The 14346-nt window shown below is 40.3% G+C and overlaps 3 gene segments (V, D, J or C); 1 reads left to right on the top strand and 2 right to left on the bottom strand.

Moving 5' to 3' along the window:
* Positions 1–1584: 1584 nt before the first annotated feature.
* LOC128628704 (Ig kappa-b4 chain C region-like) lies at positions 1585–4097 on the bottom strand. The segment is given in 3 exon segments: positions 1585–2137; positions 3188–3272; positions 3939–4097. Coding segments are annotated over 3 exon segments (555 nt in total).
* Positions 4096–4635, top strand: LOC128634961 (immunoglobulin kappa variable 6D-21-like). The segment is given in 2 exon segments: positions 4096–4144; positions 4265–4635. Coding segments are annotated over 2 exon segments (420 nt in total).
* A 4394-nt stretch (positions 4636–9029) lies between these two features.
* Positions 9030–10638, bottom strand: LOC124628875 (Ig kappa-b4 chain C region-like). The segment is given in 2 exon segments: positions 9030–9582; positions 10417–10638. A coding segment is annotated over 1 exon segment (270 nt).
* Between the last annotated feature and the right edge of the window lie 3708 nt (positions 10639–14346).

The raw sequence follows: 14346 nt of genomic DNA on the forward strand, positions 1-14346 counted from the left end.
ACTGGTTTCTCTACAGGTGAGTGACAATTCATCTATATCCAATAGACAAAGAGCCTAACCTTTTCCTGCACATCTTGATTGGTCGACTAGCGTATAGGGAAGTTACGGTTATGAAGCCGCTGCTTCCAAGCCCGAGGCTCTAGGCAATTGCCTACTCTGCCTATAGGTAGTGCCGGCCCTGCACACACTCTACCTATTCAATTGACACAACTCTTTTACACCGGTCTGTGTCTGTGTGTTTGATCTGTTGGTTTCCAGAACTTTTGGGGCCCGAAACAAAACCGTCCTCATCAAACGCTCGTGTGCAGACTATCACTAATTATATTCAACCATCTTGCTTGTGTAGTCAGAAACATCAACTGAACTCACTAAGATCAGCTGTGACTCTCTCAGGCAGGGTTTATTACCTTGTTTTTTGTTTTAATCGTTTGAACATATAGCATGGGGTGCATGGTGGTTCAGTGGTTAGCATGTTAGGATCAAGCTGCCAGGGTTGGGGGTTCGATTCCCACTGCTGCCCTGTGCGTGGAGTTTCCCCCGAGTACTCCGGTTTCCTCCCCCAGTCCAAAGACATACATGGTAGGCTGATTGGCATGTCCAAAGTGTCTGTAGTGTATGAATAGGTGTGTGAATGTGCTCTGCAATGGATTGGTAAGCTGTCCAGGGTGTACCCTGCCTTGTGCTCCCTGGGATAGTCTCCAGGTTCTCTCCGACCCTGTGGTATAGATAATGGATGGATTAGCTACACTAGCATTTTTCTCAGTAGAGGGACATTTCAGACTGGAGCATGAACTCTGAGTCAGGATCAACTGTGAGACTCAGGGAATGTTACCTGCTCCAAGTTTTGTTTCCCCTGGATCACATGAACCTATTTCAACAACAAAAATATTAGTGTTTCTCCTCACTTCTGTGTAATTTCTTGCTGTTTGAGGTACCATGTGCTTGATCAGTGTTTGATCAGTTTGATCAGTGCTTGATCACCATGGTGTCCTCATATTGCCTAACTCACAGGTTCCTAACCCTGGTCTACACATTGTCCACCCCAGTAACCCCAGTCCTGCACATTTCAGCGTTTCAGTGTGTTACTGCAGATAAAACACTAAAATGTGCAGGACAGGGAACACTCCAGGACCAGGGATTGGAAGCTGTGGGCTAACTGATACATTCTAGGTACATACTGATGTTTAAAGTGTAACGTGTCTCTTGGTATGGGGAAATTCACTACATAAGGAATACTTGTGAATTTTTGTAACTGAATATTTATTTCACTGTGAGTAACATACAGGGGTACAATCATACAATCACTTTAATCTCACTCAACCACATCCTCAGTGTAGATGCTTTCTCTCCATTAGTTCAGGCTGAAGACAATTCAATATACAGGACACTTAGAAAATTATACAGCCAAAGGTTATGTAGTTATATTTTATGTACTATATGGTGTAAAACCAAGTGTTATTATTATTATTGTTATTATTATTATTATTATTATTATTATTATTATTATGTATTTTTCATATACTGAGACAGATGCATTGGTGATTTGTGTACGATGTGCATAATCAATAATGTGCAGCAAAAGTGTTTACTGATTCAAAAGGCTTTTATTAATAATTCAAAGCAGGACATTGCAGTGATACACACACTTAACACATATTTAGGTGATAAGAAGAAGAGCTGAGTTAAAGTGAGGAGTGCGTGAGCTCACATGTCAATAACTCAGATGAAATGATGAAAGTGGGACATTTGAGCAGTAAAGGCCACATGGAGCACACAGTGAAGCAGTAGAAGGTGAGCTGAGTAACGTGTGTGTGAGCTCACAGCTCTCAGCACTGCTCTGTGTTCACTGTGCTCACCACAGGTGGTTGGTTGTCCTTGGAGGCCTCACAGGTCACCACCTTGTTCCTCCACTGCTCCGGGTGGAGGCTCAGCGTGCTGCTCCAGCTGTAGAGGCCGTCCGCCTGCAGAAGTGCGGTGCTGTGGCTCTCCCCCGAGCTCCAGCTGCTCCCATCAACCTTCCAGCTCAGCCTCCAGTCCGAGGGGAAGCCCTTGTAGGCCACACACACGAGTGTGACCTTCTCCTGCTGCAGCTCTACACTGGAGGGGGGCAACACCGTCACACTGGGCTGGGTGAGGCCTACACACACACACACACACACACACACACACACACACACACAGAGTTGAGAAAGGAATAGACAGCTGTCAGTCACTCAGGCTTCGTTTCAGCTCGCTGTGTGTGTTTCACTTCCCTTTATATCTTACAGAGCAGAACTGAGTTCAGTGGAGCATCACAAACGTTTCACATTCAATTCAAATACTTTTACATCTTAAATCTATAATGATTTATATTACTGTGATCACTGGAAGTTCAAATCTAACTGTACAGAATATTCAATAATCTGAAACATTACAATTATTTTATAATATGAATAGACAGCATTTAATATACAACTTAATTATTATTTAAGTAAATTCAATTTATGCTTCCACATTTAACTCTGTTTATGGACTCACAGTCTCTGAGATATTAAATATAGTTAAATATAGTTAGTGTAATTCAACAAAAAAAAAGTCAGTAATATACACAAACAACAAATTCTATTTTGTTTGTCGATTTAAATTAAATTGAGCTACTCGCACTAAAGTCATATACATTTTCTCAAACTTCTAAAATAAGAAAAATGTGAAACAAAATGAACACAATTTAATTTAGTCATTAATCTGAACACACTCCATTTCAGTCATTAATCTGAACACACTCCATTTCAGTCATTAATCTAAACACACTCCATTTCAGCCATTAATCTGAACACACTCCATTTCAGTCAATAATCTGAACACACATTATTTCAGTCATTAATCTGAACACACTCTATTTCAGTCATTAATCTGAACACACTCTATTTCAGTCATTAATCTGAACACACTCCATTTCAGTCATTAATCTGAACACACTCCATTTCAGTCATTAGTCTGAACACACGCCATTTCCGTCATTAATCTGAACACACTCCATTTCCGTCATTAATCTGAACACACTCCATTTCAGTCATTAATCTGAACACACTCCATTTCAGTCATTATTCTGAACACACTCTATTTCAATCATTAATCTAAACACACTCTATTTCAGTCATTAATCTGAACACACTCCATTTCAGTCATTAATAAACAGGTTACTTACGGCCCACAGACAGTTTAGTTCCTCCACCGAAAGTGATCCACAGTGATACAAACAGGTTTAGTGGCCGTACAAAAACCCTGCTGCTCTAAACTCACTGCTCTCTCCATCCATTTAAACCTCTTATTACAAAACAGCTACAGAACACCAACTTCTGTTCACATCAGCTGATTAATACACTAACTCTCCGACTGTTTTTATTACGTTTTAGTGTTTTTTCTCTTTTTAAACATCAAGATTGTCAGTCTAAACTGAGGATGCAGCTAGGGAGTGATTCACACAAATAAATTACACAAAATAAAAGCTGAAAATTCACAAACTGTAGATCTGCAAATGCACAGGTTTTACCCATAATGCATCACTGAGTAAAAATGCTGATGTACTAATGATAAATTTGCAATATACGACTGAATGTGTGGAGCTAAAGTGAGAATAATTCTCCACTCCTTCTGTAGACTGATAGAAAGTTATGATATGATGTTTAAGTCCTACAATAATCTAATCATTCATTTACAGTCAACATATTAGTGTGTATTTACTCACTGCAAACACTGATGCTGCTTCTTCCACCATAAATCCACTACAGTGAGAAACTCATTAACATTCAGTACAAACACCATCCAGTGAAAGTTTAAGCTTCTCTCTCTAATTCACTTATTTATGCATCTTAGACCTAAAAGTGTTTTCCAGAAAATCTCCATCTGACCCCAGAAGCTAAATTCACACAGTAACTCTGTAGTAGTGTGAGATTTACAGTAAGATTGGGGGAATGTGGTAAAGGCGTCTCCATAGTTAGAGGACACTTTGCATTGGCAGCACATGCTTCAGTGCTCTGGGAGTGTTTATAGCGCTGTGACTTTAACACTTCATGACTGAGAGCTGCTGCTACAGCAACTTCACCCACAGCTACCATGACTTTGATCCCCGTCTTCATCTGGACACTGATCCTCTGGACTCAAGGTCAGACACTGCTTCAGATTTTATCTCTACAATGATCTGTTCATACAAATACACTCATTGTTTCTATTATAATATTTCACTAACTTAAAATTTATGTTACATTAAAAATATTTTTTTCAGAATGCAGCGGTCAAGCCACAGTAACTCAGACTCCTGCAGTGAAATCTGCTCTTCCAGGAGAAACAGTCACCATCAACTGTAGAACCAGTCAGACAGTGAGCAAGGACTCAAATGGTGACCGGTTACACTGGTATCAGCAGAAACCTGGAGAAGCTCCTAAACTCCTGATTAAATATGTAAAGCAGCTACAGTCGGGTTTTCCAGCTCGTTTCAGTGGCAGTGGATCTGGATCTGATTTCACTCTGACCATTAGTGGAGTCCAGACTGAAGATGCAGGAGATTATTACTGTCAGAGTTACCATGCCATCTCTGGCTACTGGTTCACACAGTGTTATAGAGTCGTACAAAAACCTCCCTCAGTCAGATTGTAGAGAGACTGCACTGCTGCAGCTGGGAGCGACTGCAGGTGCTGAGTTGGAGGATGTGATACGACACAATGACACTCTGTGTAGGAGAGGAACCACACCACACTAACTCACATTAGAAATCTCTCAATAATCATCACACCACACTGCACACAGTCCATCACGTCCACTACTGTAAGATAAATAGTTTCCTGATTTTCTGGACTGTCATGGTGCAAACTGTGAAAAATAGTTCTATGTGATATTAGTCTCATCTATATTCACTCCCTTTATATAAACTCACTCTTCCTCCAATATCCTGTAGATAGACGTGATCCCACCAGTCACACACACACACACACACGCACACACACACACACACACACACACACCGAGCCAGTTCTAGATGTTTGGAGACCCTCCCCCGCACCCCTCCTATGACAACAAGTTTTTTCCCCATTACTTTAAAATGTTAACTTAACTTGATTCAACTTTTTTTTTGCCGTAATTTGTTCAGTAATTTATTTACAGTAACACACAAATCCACTATTTGAGTTAACGAACAGTTTTGCCAACTCTATACAGTAACATGGGAAAAAAATATACAAAAAACCATTACATTGCCAACAAACAATAACAAATGAACACTTTCTGCACACCACTTCAGTAAATGAACATCAGTGTCTTTATGTTTTTTCTAAACTGGGTATGGACAGGATTTCCCCCTCCTATTGACCCTATATAGACTATAGATATAGTCATATTATGTGTTGTAGTGCAATACCTTAAATATGCACTATATACACAAATCAACTGCTAGTGGAAGTGAAAGAGACAAACTACTACACAGAAAGAATAGTTCATTTCTACATAAAATTGTATGCTTATTTTTTATTAAATATAACAATTATATTCATGATTTGAAAACTAAATGAAGTATTACGTTAGAGCAGTAATGTAAACATCAGCCCAATTTAGAAGATACACAGACAGTTGAGGAACGTTTTTTAAAATACTCTAGTGTGTTTACTCTTTGATTTTGAATACAAACTTCTTTACTTTTACTTTAGTATTTTTCTCCCGATCCCGATGCAATGTCATTGTACGTACGAATTCAAAGTGTCTGACAGTCTCGACGCGTCCACGGCGCTCACGCTCTTTTGAACTCAGAATAAACTGGCAAATGATCTATCCTGAAATGACTCTGATCGACAGAACAAGGTCCAGTTCATTTTTAGAGTACATTACAATCACTCCAAAATAGATGATGATAACTCACACACCTGCATCACGAGCTGCACTTTCTTTGCGTGCCTGTTTAGCCTTTCGCTCAGCAGCCCCTGAAGGATGTGTTCGTTTCTACACCATCATAAGTCACTGACTTAAAGTCAGTCAGCTGCAGAAAAGTTTTTTTGTACTAAAGCACTAAAGCCTGCTGCTGTTACACCAGTACCAAAGAAGGAAAATGCTGCCGTGGATGATTTTAACAATTTTCGTCCCATCTCAAATATTCCGGGGTTTTTTTGCAAAAATACTTGAGCGTGTTGTTGCCTCTCAATTGTGTAATCATCTTGTAGGTACCTTCCAAAATACAGCTAAATAAATAAAGTGCTTATTACATATCTGGGTAAATTCAATGAAAACTATGTTTCACATAATCCTTTTTTGGGGGGTGAATTGTAATTTGTTTTCCGTAGAGTAGTCTAAGCCGATATGTTTTCTGTGTAGTTACACTCTTAGCCAATCAGAGATCACCTTTGTTGGGGAGTGGAGAAAAGAGAGGAAGGAGTGGGGAAGAGACGTGAAGAGCACATGGAGGGAATGACACGCAGGAGCAGAGCAGGAAAAGAAACTGAGTTTGATGCCGAGGTGACGATGTAGATTTGTATTTGTAGATTAAAGTACTGTTACAGTAGTGGCACAAATATCATTTTGCAGCTAAGAGTCTTGTGCCACTCGCAGTTTGGTGACTTTGTGACCCGTAGTTTTAAGTGAAGTGCAGCTAGGTTATCAGCGTTTGTTGTTCTCTCTAGCTTTGAGCAAGTGCTAAGTATAAACTGTAACCCGTGGACATTTAAGCTAGTACCTTTGTGAGAGACGGGCAGCTGTAAACGCCAGCCGCAGTTTTCACCGTATTACTGGAGAGACGAGGACTGTGGAGGACTGTGTTAGTTAGCAACTGTAACTACGGCCATGTAAGGAGGGACTCCACTGCCAGACCTGCGTTGCTGAACAGACTATTATCTGTTGAACCTTGCTTACAACTGCTGCATTCACCTAGCTCGTTACCTCTAACTCCGCAAAGTTTCCTCTTCGAGATGCATGAGTAATGGAGAGTTTTGAGTAGCAGTTCATTATAGGAGCCAAGGAGTTTTTTTTTTTGTATGTGCACCATCTCATGGGCCGCAAAAAAAAACCCCAACAAACCCAAGCGCTTGGTAAAGTTTTGAACATTTACAAAAGTTTGAAAATTTTAAATCCAAAACTATACTGTTAATTGTGTCAAAATTAGAAATTACATTCAACTGTAACCTGTTTAATGTTTGTTTAGCCAAAACCAGCTGAGGCATTGGTTAACTCTGGTATATTCTTGTGAGAGGAAGAAATGAGTATTTGCATTTTTGAGACTAAGGCATGAGGTGATATCTTAAGAAAACATAAAAAGAGAAACGATTGAATACAGCACAGGAAAAAAACAGAATATATGAAAATAAATGTATTTTTGTTATACATATTACTTGGCTGCTTTAAACTTTTCACTTTAATAAGGTTTGTAGATATTTGACATTCATGACATTTGTTTCTGGGGAAAACCCATACAGCTCATAGTGTGTGAGTGAAGTAGTTCCTCAGTGGAGGCACCGCGCTGTTATTTCTTGATTATTCCTTTGTAGTTACTTATGCCTGTGATAATACCATCTACTGGTAAAGAGAATTTAAGCCAATTCACCATCAACTGCTTAGTTCTCAGGACCCTGTTAAGTAAAACCTTTTAAAGTAGTAATCTCATCTAATATCACACTTCCAGTGCCAAGAAGGAGTTACAATCTTACAATTAATAACCTCTTAGAACCCCTTCAGTCAGGTTTTCATAAATTTCACAGCACTGAAACGGCGTTGGTCAAAGTTACCAATGACTTGTTGATGGCCTCTGATTCTGGAGGTACTTCTGTTCTTATTGTTCTTGATCTTAGAGCCGCCTTCGATACTGTGGATCATGGTCTTTTACTTACCTACCTTGAAAGTGTTTTTGGTGTGTCTGGGACAGTTTTAAACTGGTTTAAATCCTATTTTACTGACCATTCCCAGTTTATTTCTGTGGGTGGTTACAGGTATGACACTAGCTCTGTGCTCACTGGTGTTCCTCAGGGATCAGTTTCAGGTCCTTTACTTTTCAATATTTCTCTATCTCCACTTGGGCATCTGCTGCGATCGCTCGGCCTCCATTATCACTTTTATGCTGATGATACCCAATTCTACATTCACTCAAAATCTGGTGAAAACATTGATGTTTGTTTTCTTTCTGAATGTATTTCTGAGATAAAAACGTGGATAAATAATAATTTTCTGTGCCTGAACAGCGGGAAAACCGAAGTTATGCTTGTAGGTTCCCGTCATCAAATTTTGAAAGCTTTTCCACTGTCTCTGTTTGTTGATGGCTCTGTTCTAGAGACCCAAAGTAAAATGAGGAACCTTGGAGTAATTTTTGATACCAGCGTTACATTTGATTCTTTTGTTCAGAGCAAAAAAGCAGTTAAAGCATACTTTTTTCACCTCAGAAATACAGCTAGACTGCGGCCTATGCTAAACTTCTCTGTGGCTGAAAAGCCGATTAACTCATTTGTTGTCACTCGGCTAGATTACTATAACGCTGTGATATAGAGGGAGTGTCTAAATCCACAATCAATAAACTGCAATACGTACAAAAGTCTGCTGCCAGGATCTGGGACCAGGAAATGCGATCATATTACTCCTGTTCCAGAGTCCTTGCACTGGCTCCCGGACCGGTTCCGTGTCGATTTTAAAATTATGATGTTGACATACAAGGCATTACATGGCTTCACTCCTCATTACATATCTGCTTTAAAATTCCTTACACGCAGACTGCGCTCCTCACAGTGTAATCTGTTAACTGTTCCACTAACGAGCTTAAAATCTATGGGTGACAGGGCTTTTTCTGTTTATGCTCCTTCCCTTTGGGACTCTCTTCCTCTTGAACTTAGACCTCAGGCATTTTTAAACCTCAATGTAAGACACACTTTTAAAACTTGCATTTGACTGTTGATGCCTACTTTTATTATTATTATTATTATTATTATTATTATTATTATTATCATTATTATTATGTATTTTTCATATACTGAGAGATGCATTGGTGATTTGTGTACGATGTGCATAATCAATAATGTGCAGCAAAAGTGTTTACTGATTCAAAAGGCTTTTATTAATACTTCAAAGCAGGACATTGCAGTGATACACACACTCAACACATATTTAGGTGATAAGAAGAAGAGCTGAGTTAAAGTGAGGAGTGCGTGAGCTCACATGTCAATAACTCAGATGAAATGATGAAAGTGGGACATTTGAGCAGTAAAGGCCACATGGAACACACAGTGAAGCAGTAGAAGGTGAGCTGAGTAACGTGTGTGTGAGCTCACAGCTCTCAGCACTGCTCTGTGTTCACTGTGCTCACCACAGGTGGTTGGTTGTCCTTGGAGGCCTCACAGGTCACCACCTTGTTCCTCCACTGCTCCGGGTGGAGGCTCAGCGTGCTGCTCCAGCTGTAGAGGCCGTCCGCCTGCAGAACTGCGGTGCTGCGGCTCTCCCCCGAGCTCCAGCTGCTCCCGTCAACCTTCCAGCTCAGCCTCCAGTCCGAGGGGAAGCCCTTGTAGGCCACACACATGAGTGTGACCTTCTCCTGCTGCAGCTCCATACTGGAGGGGGGCAATACCGTCACACTGGGCTGGGTGAGGCCTACACACACACACACACACACACACACACACACACACACACACACACACACAGTTGAGAAAGGAATAGACAGCTGTCAGTCACTCAGGCTTCGTTTCAGCTCGCTGTGTGTGTTTCACTTCCCTTTATATCTTACAGAGCAGAACTGAGTTCAGTGGAGCATCACAAACGTTTCACATTCAATTCAAATACTTTTACATCTTAAATCTATAATGATTTATTTTACTGTGATCACTGGAAGTTCAAATCTAACTGTACAGAATATTCAATAATCTGAAATATTACAATTATTTTATAATATGAATAAACAGCATTTAAAATACAACTTATTTATTATTTAAGTAAATTCAGTTTATGCTTCCACATTTAACTCTGTTTATGGACTCACAGTCTCTGACATATTAAATATAGTTAAATATAGTTAGTGTAATTCAACAAAAAAAAAGTCAGTAATATACACAAACAACAAATTCTATTTTGTTTGTCGATTTAAATTAAAATGAGCTACTCGCACTAAAGTCAGATACATTTTCTCAAACTTCTAAAATAAGAAAAATGAGAAACAAAATGAACACAATTTAATTTAGTCATTAATCTGAACACACTCCATTTCAGTCATTAACCTGAACACACTCCATTTCAGTCAATAATCTGTACACACTGCATTTCAGTCATTAATCTGAACACACTCCATTTCAGTCAATAATCTGTACACACTGCATTTCAGTCATTAATCTGAACACACTGCATTTCCGTCATTAATCTGAACACACTCCATTTTCGTCATTAATCTGAACACACTCCATTTCAGTCATTAATAAACAGGTTACTTACGGCCCACAGATAGTTTAGTTCCTCCACCGAAAGTCCACCACAGTGATACAAACAGGTTTAGTGGCCGTACAAAAACCCTGCTGCTCTAAACTCACTGCTCTCTCCATCCATTTAAACCTCTTATTACAAAACAGCTACAAAACACCAACTTCTGTTCACATCAGCTGATTAATACACTAACTCTCTGACTGTTTTTATTACGTTTTTGTGTTTTTTCTCTTTTTAAACATCAAGATTGTCAGTCTAAATTGAGGATGCAGCTAGGGAGTAATTCACACAAATAAATTACACAAACTAAAAGCTGAAAATTCACAAACGGTAGATCTGCAATTGCACAGGTTTTACCCATAATGCATCACTGAGTAAAAATGCTGATGTACTAATGGTAAATTTGCAATATACGACTGAATGTGTGGAGCTAAAGTGAGAATAATTCTCCACTCCTTCTGTAGACCGATAGAAAGTTATGATATGATGTTTAAGTCCTACAATAATCTGATCATTAATTTACTGTCAAAATATTAGTGTGTATTTACTCACTGCCAACACTGATGCTGCTTCTTCCACCATAAATCCACTACAGTGAGAAACTCATTAACATTCAGTACAAACACCATCCAGTGAAAGTTTAAGCTTCTCTCTCTAATTCACTTATTTATGCATCTTAGACCTAAAAGTATTTTCCAGAAAATCTCCATCTGACCCCAGAAGCTAAATTCACACAGTAACTCTGTAGTAGTGTGAGATTTACAGTAAGATTGGGGGAATGTGGTAAAGGTGACTCCATACTTAGAGGACACTTTGCATTGGCAGCACATGCTTCAGTGCTCTGGGAGTGTTTATAGCGCTGTGACTTTAACACTTCATGACTGAGAGCTACTGCTACAGCAACTTCACCCACAGCTACCATGACTTTGATCCCCGTCTTCATCTGGACACTGATCCTCTGGACTCAAGGTCAGACACTGCTTCAGATTTTATCTCTACTATGATCTGTTTATACACATACAATAATTCTTTCTAGTATATAATTTCACTGACTTATATTGTAAGTAGTATTTTATTTTTATTTTTCAGAATGCAGAGGTCAAATCACAGTAACTCAGACTCCTGCAGTGAAATCTGCTCTTCCAGGAGAAACAGTCACCATCAACTGTAGAACCAGTCAGGCAGGAATTAATGATAACTGGTTACACTGGTATCAGCAGAAACCTGGAGAAGCTCCTAAACTACTGATTCTATATGCGAATAGGCTACAGTCAGGTTTTCCAGCTCGTTTCAAAGGCAGTGGATCTCGATCTGATTTCACTCTGACCATCACTGGGGTCCAGACTGAAGATGCAGGAGATTATTACTGTCAGAGTTACCATTATATCAGTAGCACCGACCTGTTCACACAGTGTTATAGAGTCGTACAAAAACCTCCCTCAGTCAGATTGTAGAGAGACTGCACTGCTGCAGCTGGGAGCGACTGCAGGTGCTGAGTTGGAGGATGTGATACGACACAATGACACTCTGTGGAGGAGAGGAACCACACCACACTAACTCACAACTCACATTAGAAATCTCTCAATAATCATGATATGAATACTGAGTATTTAGTATGTTATATTTCAGTTAAATACCTTCAAGATTTAGGATTAGATCTGAATACCTCTATCAGTCTTTACAAGCAATAGATTATGTTAATATACATATGAATTTACCTTCTACCTCATTTGCTTGTATTATTCCTCTTTCTGGCTGCTTGCCAATAGAAAACCAGTAATGCCACATATACCGCCATGGAATAATGGTATCTCAAGCAGGAACCACGGCTTAGAGTTGGTCACCTTTGAGCCCAAAATTGAAATGGTGCACAAGCAATACATATGGTTAATTGTCTCCTAGGCATTGTTCTAAAAAATACTTCAATGAAGAATGTACTTTTGAGGTTTTCTAGATGGTTGTGGTTCTAGTTATCATAACTGAAACTGTTTGGTGGATTTCTTTTTTAGTCTCTATCACTTATCCTGCCGCCATTACTATCTCTGATATCAGTCACTGTTATTAATCTATTCGCAGCCTTAGTTTCTGTCTCTATAACATGACCTTCTTCAATTGCCTTCTGACACAAAATACTTTAACCATTTTGGCCCTCGTCCTCATCCATCCTTCCTCATCTCTAGGTATCAGCGTTACCCTGCTGTATTTTTCAGATTTTCACTTTTTATCCTGCACTCTTGCTCTCCCTGCCCTGCATATCACCCTCTATTTGTACTGTACCTCTCCCCACTTCCTGGACACTCCACTCTTTCTCTTCTTCCTCCATAAATTCCAACACCCTAGGTTTCTGCACAGATCTCAGCATGTCTAGCAGACATCTCATCATGATTGACAGCTCATCAGCTGAAACTAAGTCTCAGAAGCACTGAGCTGCTGTGTTTCCCAGGAGATCCTTCCCCATGTCAAGATTTTTTGATCTGACAACACAGGAAACCTTGAGCTAGTTCTGAACAACCGTTTAAAACTCTCTCCTCATATTCCTAACCTGATTCGGTCATGCAGGTTAGATGTTTTGGATAGAAAGTCCAATGTCCTCCACTTTTGTCAAGAATATTTCAATCCAATTTATTGAACTAACAATTGCTCTCTATACATGATCCAACTTTCAACACACTGATAACCACAACGTCGTTGTTTTTTCTCTCTCTTCATGCCGTTCTCCCTCGTTCTCTCCTCCACATGACCAGCTTCTTCCAGTCCTGATGAAGACCTTGACCTGGATGAAACTATGCATTCAACATCACAATTAGTACTTTGTTGTTCCTCCTCTGGCTTTTATGATGGCCTGAATTCTTTGAGGCAGGGCCTTCACTAACGAAAAAATATTTTTTCCATCAAGCTGGTTTCAACTTTCTCCAAAGCAGTTGAAAGATGAACTGATATTCAGACTGTTTGCTGTCCATGTCATTTAGTTGAACTGAATGGGTTTAAATTCCCACAGCCATGCTCTAAAATCTATGGAAGGCCTTCCCAGAAGAGTGGAGGTTATTATAACATCAAAGGTGGGGAACAATTGTGAGAATGTTACATATACATTACAGTGCAATGCCGCCATATGTCGAGCTCACTCAGCAGGTCTGCTTAGTAGGCCTGCAACACTGTCATTGTCTGCGGTGACCCACAAGCAAGACAACTCCACATAGGCCTTGCTCACCAATGCCACGATGGCCTTACACGGTGGCTTGGATGGCAAAGCCAGCCCCCCTAATTACCAGCCATCAACAGAGAGAGGTAGCTCGCAAGCGCCTCCTCCACCTTCAGCATAGCTAAATAGCCGTGCCGTTCATTCCCCACAATGGCAGAATAATCCAACATCGTGGGGTTATAAATACAGCTTATGCGTGGTTTTCCCCCAGAAGCCTGATATTTTGTAATGCACTTCTGGAAGAAAGGGGAGTTTCTGCAGTGTGAGGGATTTACTTTCACTGGGGAAAAAAAAAGGCTCATCCAGCCTTAGTAATCACTTCAAGCAGCTCTTTATATGCTGCTCTCAGTTTTTAGCACATCCGTCTGGCTCCTCGGTGTCAGAGAGGAATTATTACTATTATTTTCGTGTGTGTGTTTTTTTCCCTTTTGACTTTCCATAGCGGAAGGAGGAGTCGCAACACGAGCTCCAAAATCCAGCGGAGAGCTGGACCCGGAAGACAGAGCAAGAGATAGAGCAGCACTCGTCTCCGGCTCCTCTTCTGGATCCATAAGAGATCCCCCGAACCTTAGACGGCTAGCTGCCTCGGCAGCGGCCCACCCAGATCCACGAGGCTTTGAAACCCAACTCGCTTCGGCTTCCGAGAAGAGTGCGAGTCGCGAGCCCAGCTGCTTAATGTAGGTGCTACCATGCGCAGCCTCTCGAGGCTGCCATCGCATGCTCCAACCCTAGACACTTCA

Source organism: Ictalurus punctatus, chromosome 14 (assembly GCF_001660625.3).
Source record: "Ictalurus punctatus breed USDA103 chromosome 14, Coco_2.0, whole genome shotgun sequence".
Classification (NCBI taxonomy): Eukaryota; Metazoa; Chordata; class Actinopteri; order Siluriformes; family Ictaluridae; genus Ictalurus; species Ictalurus punctatus.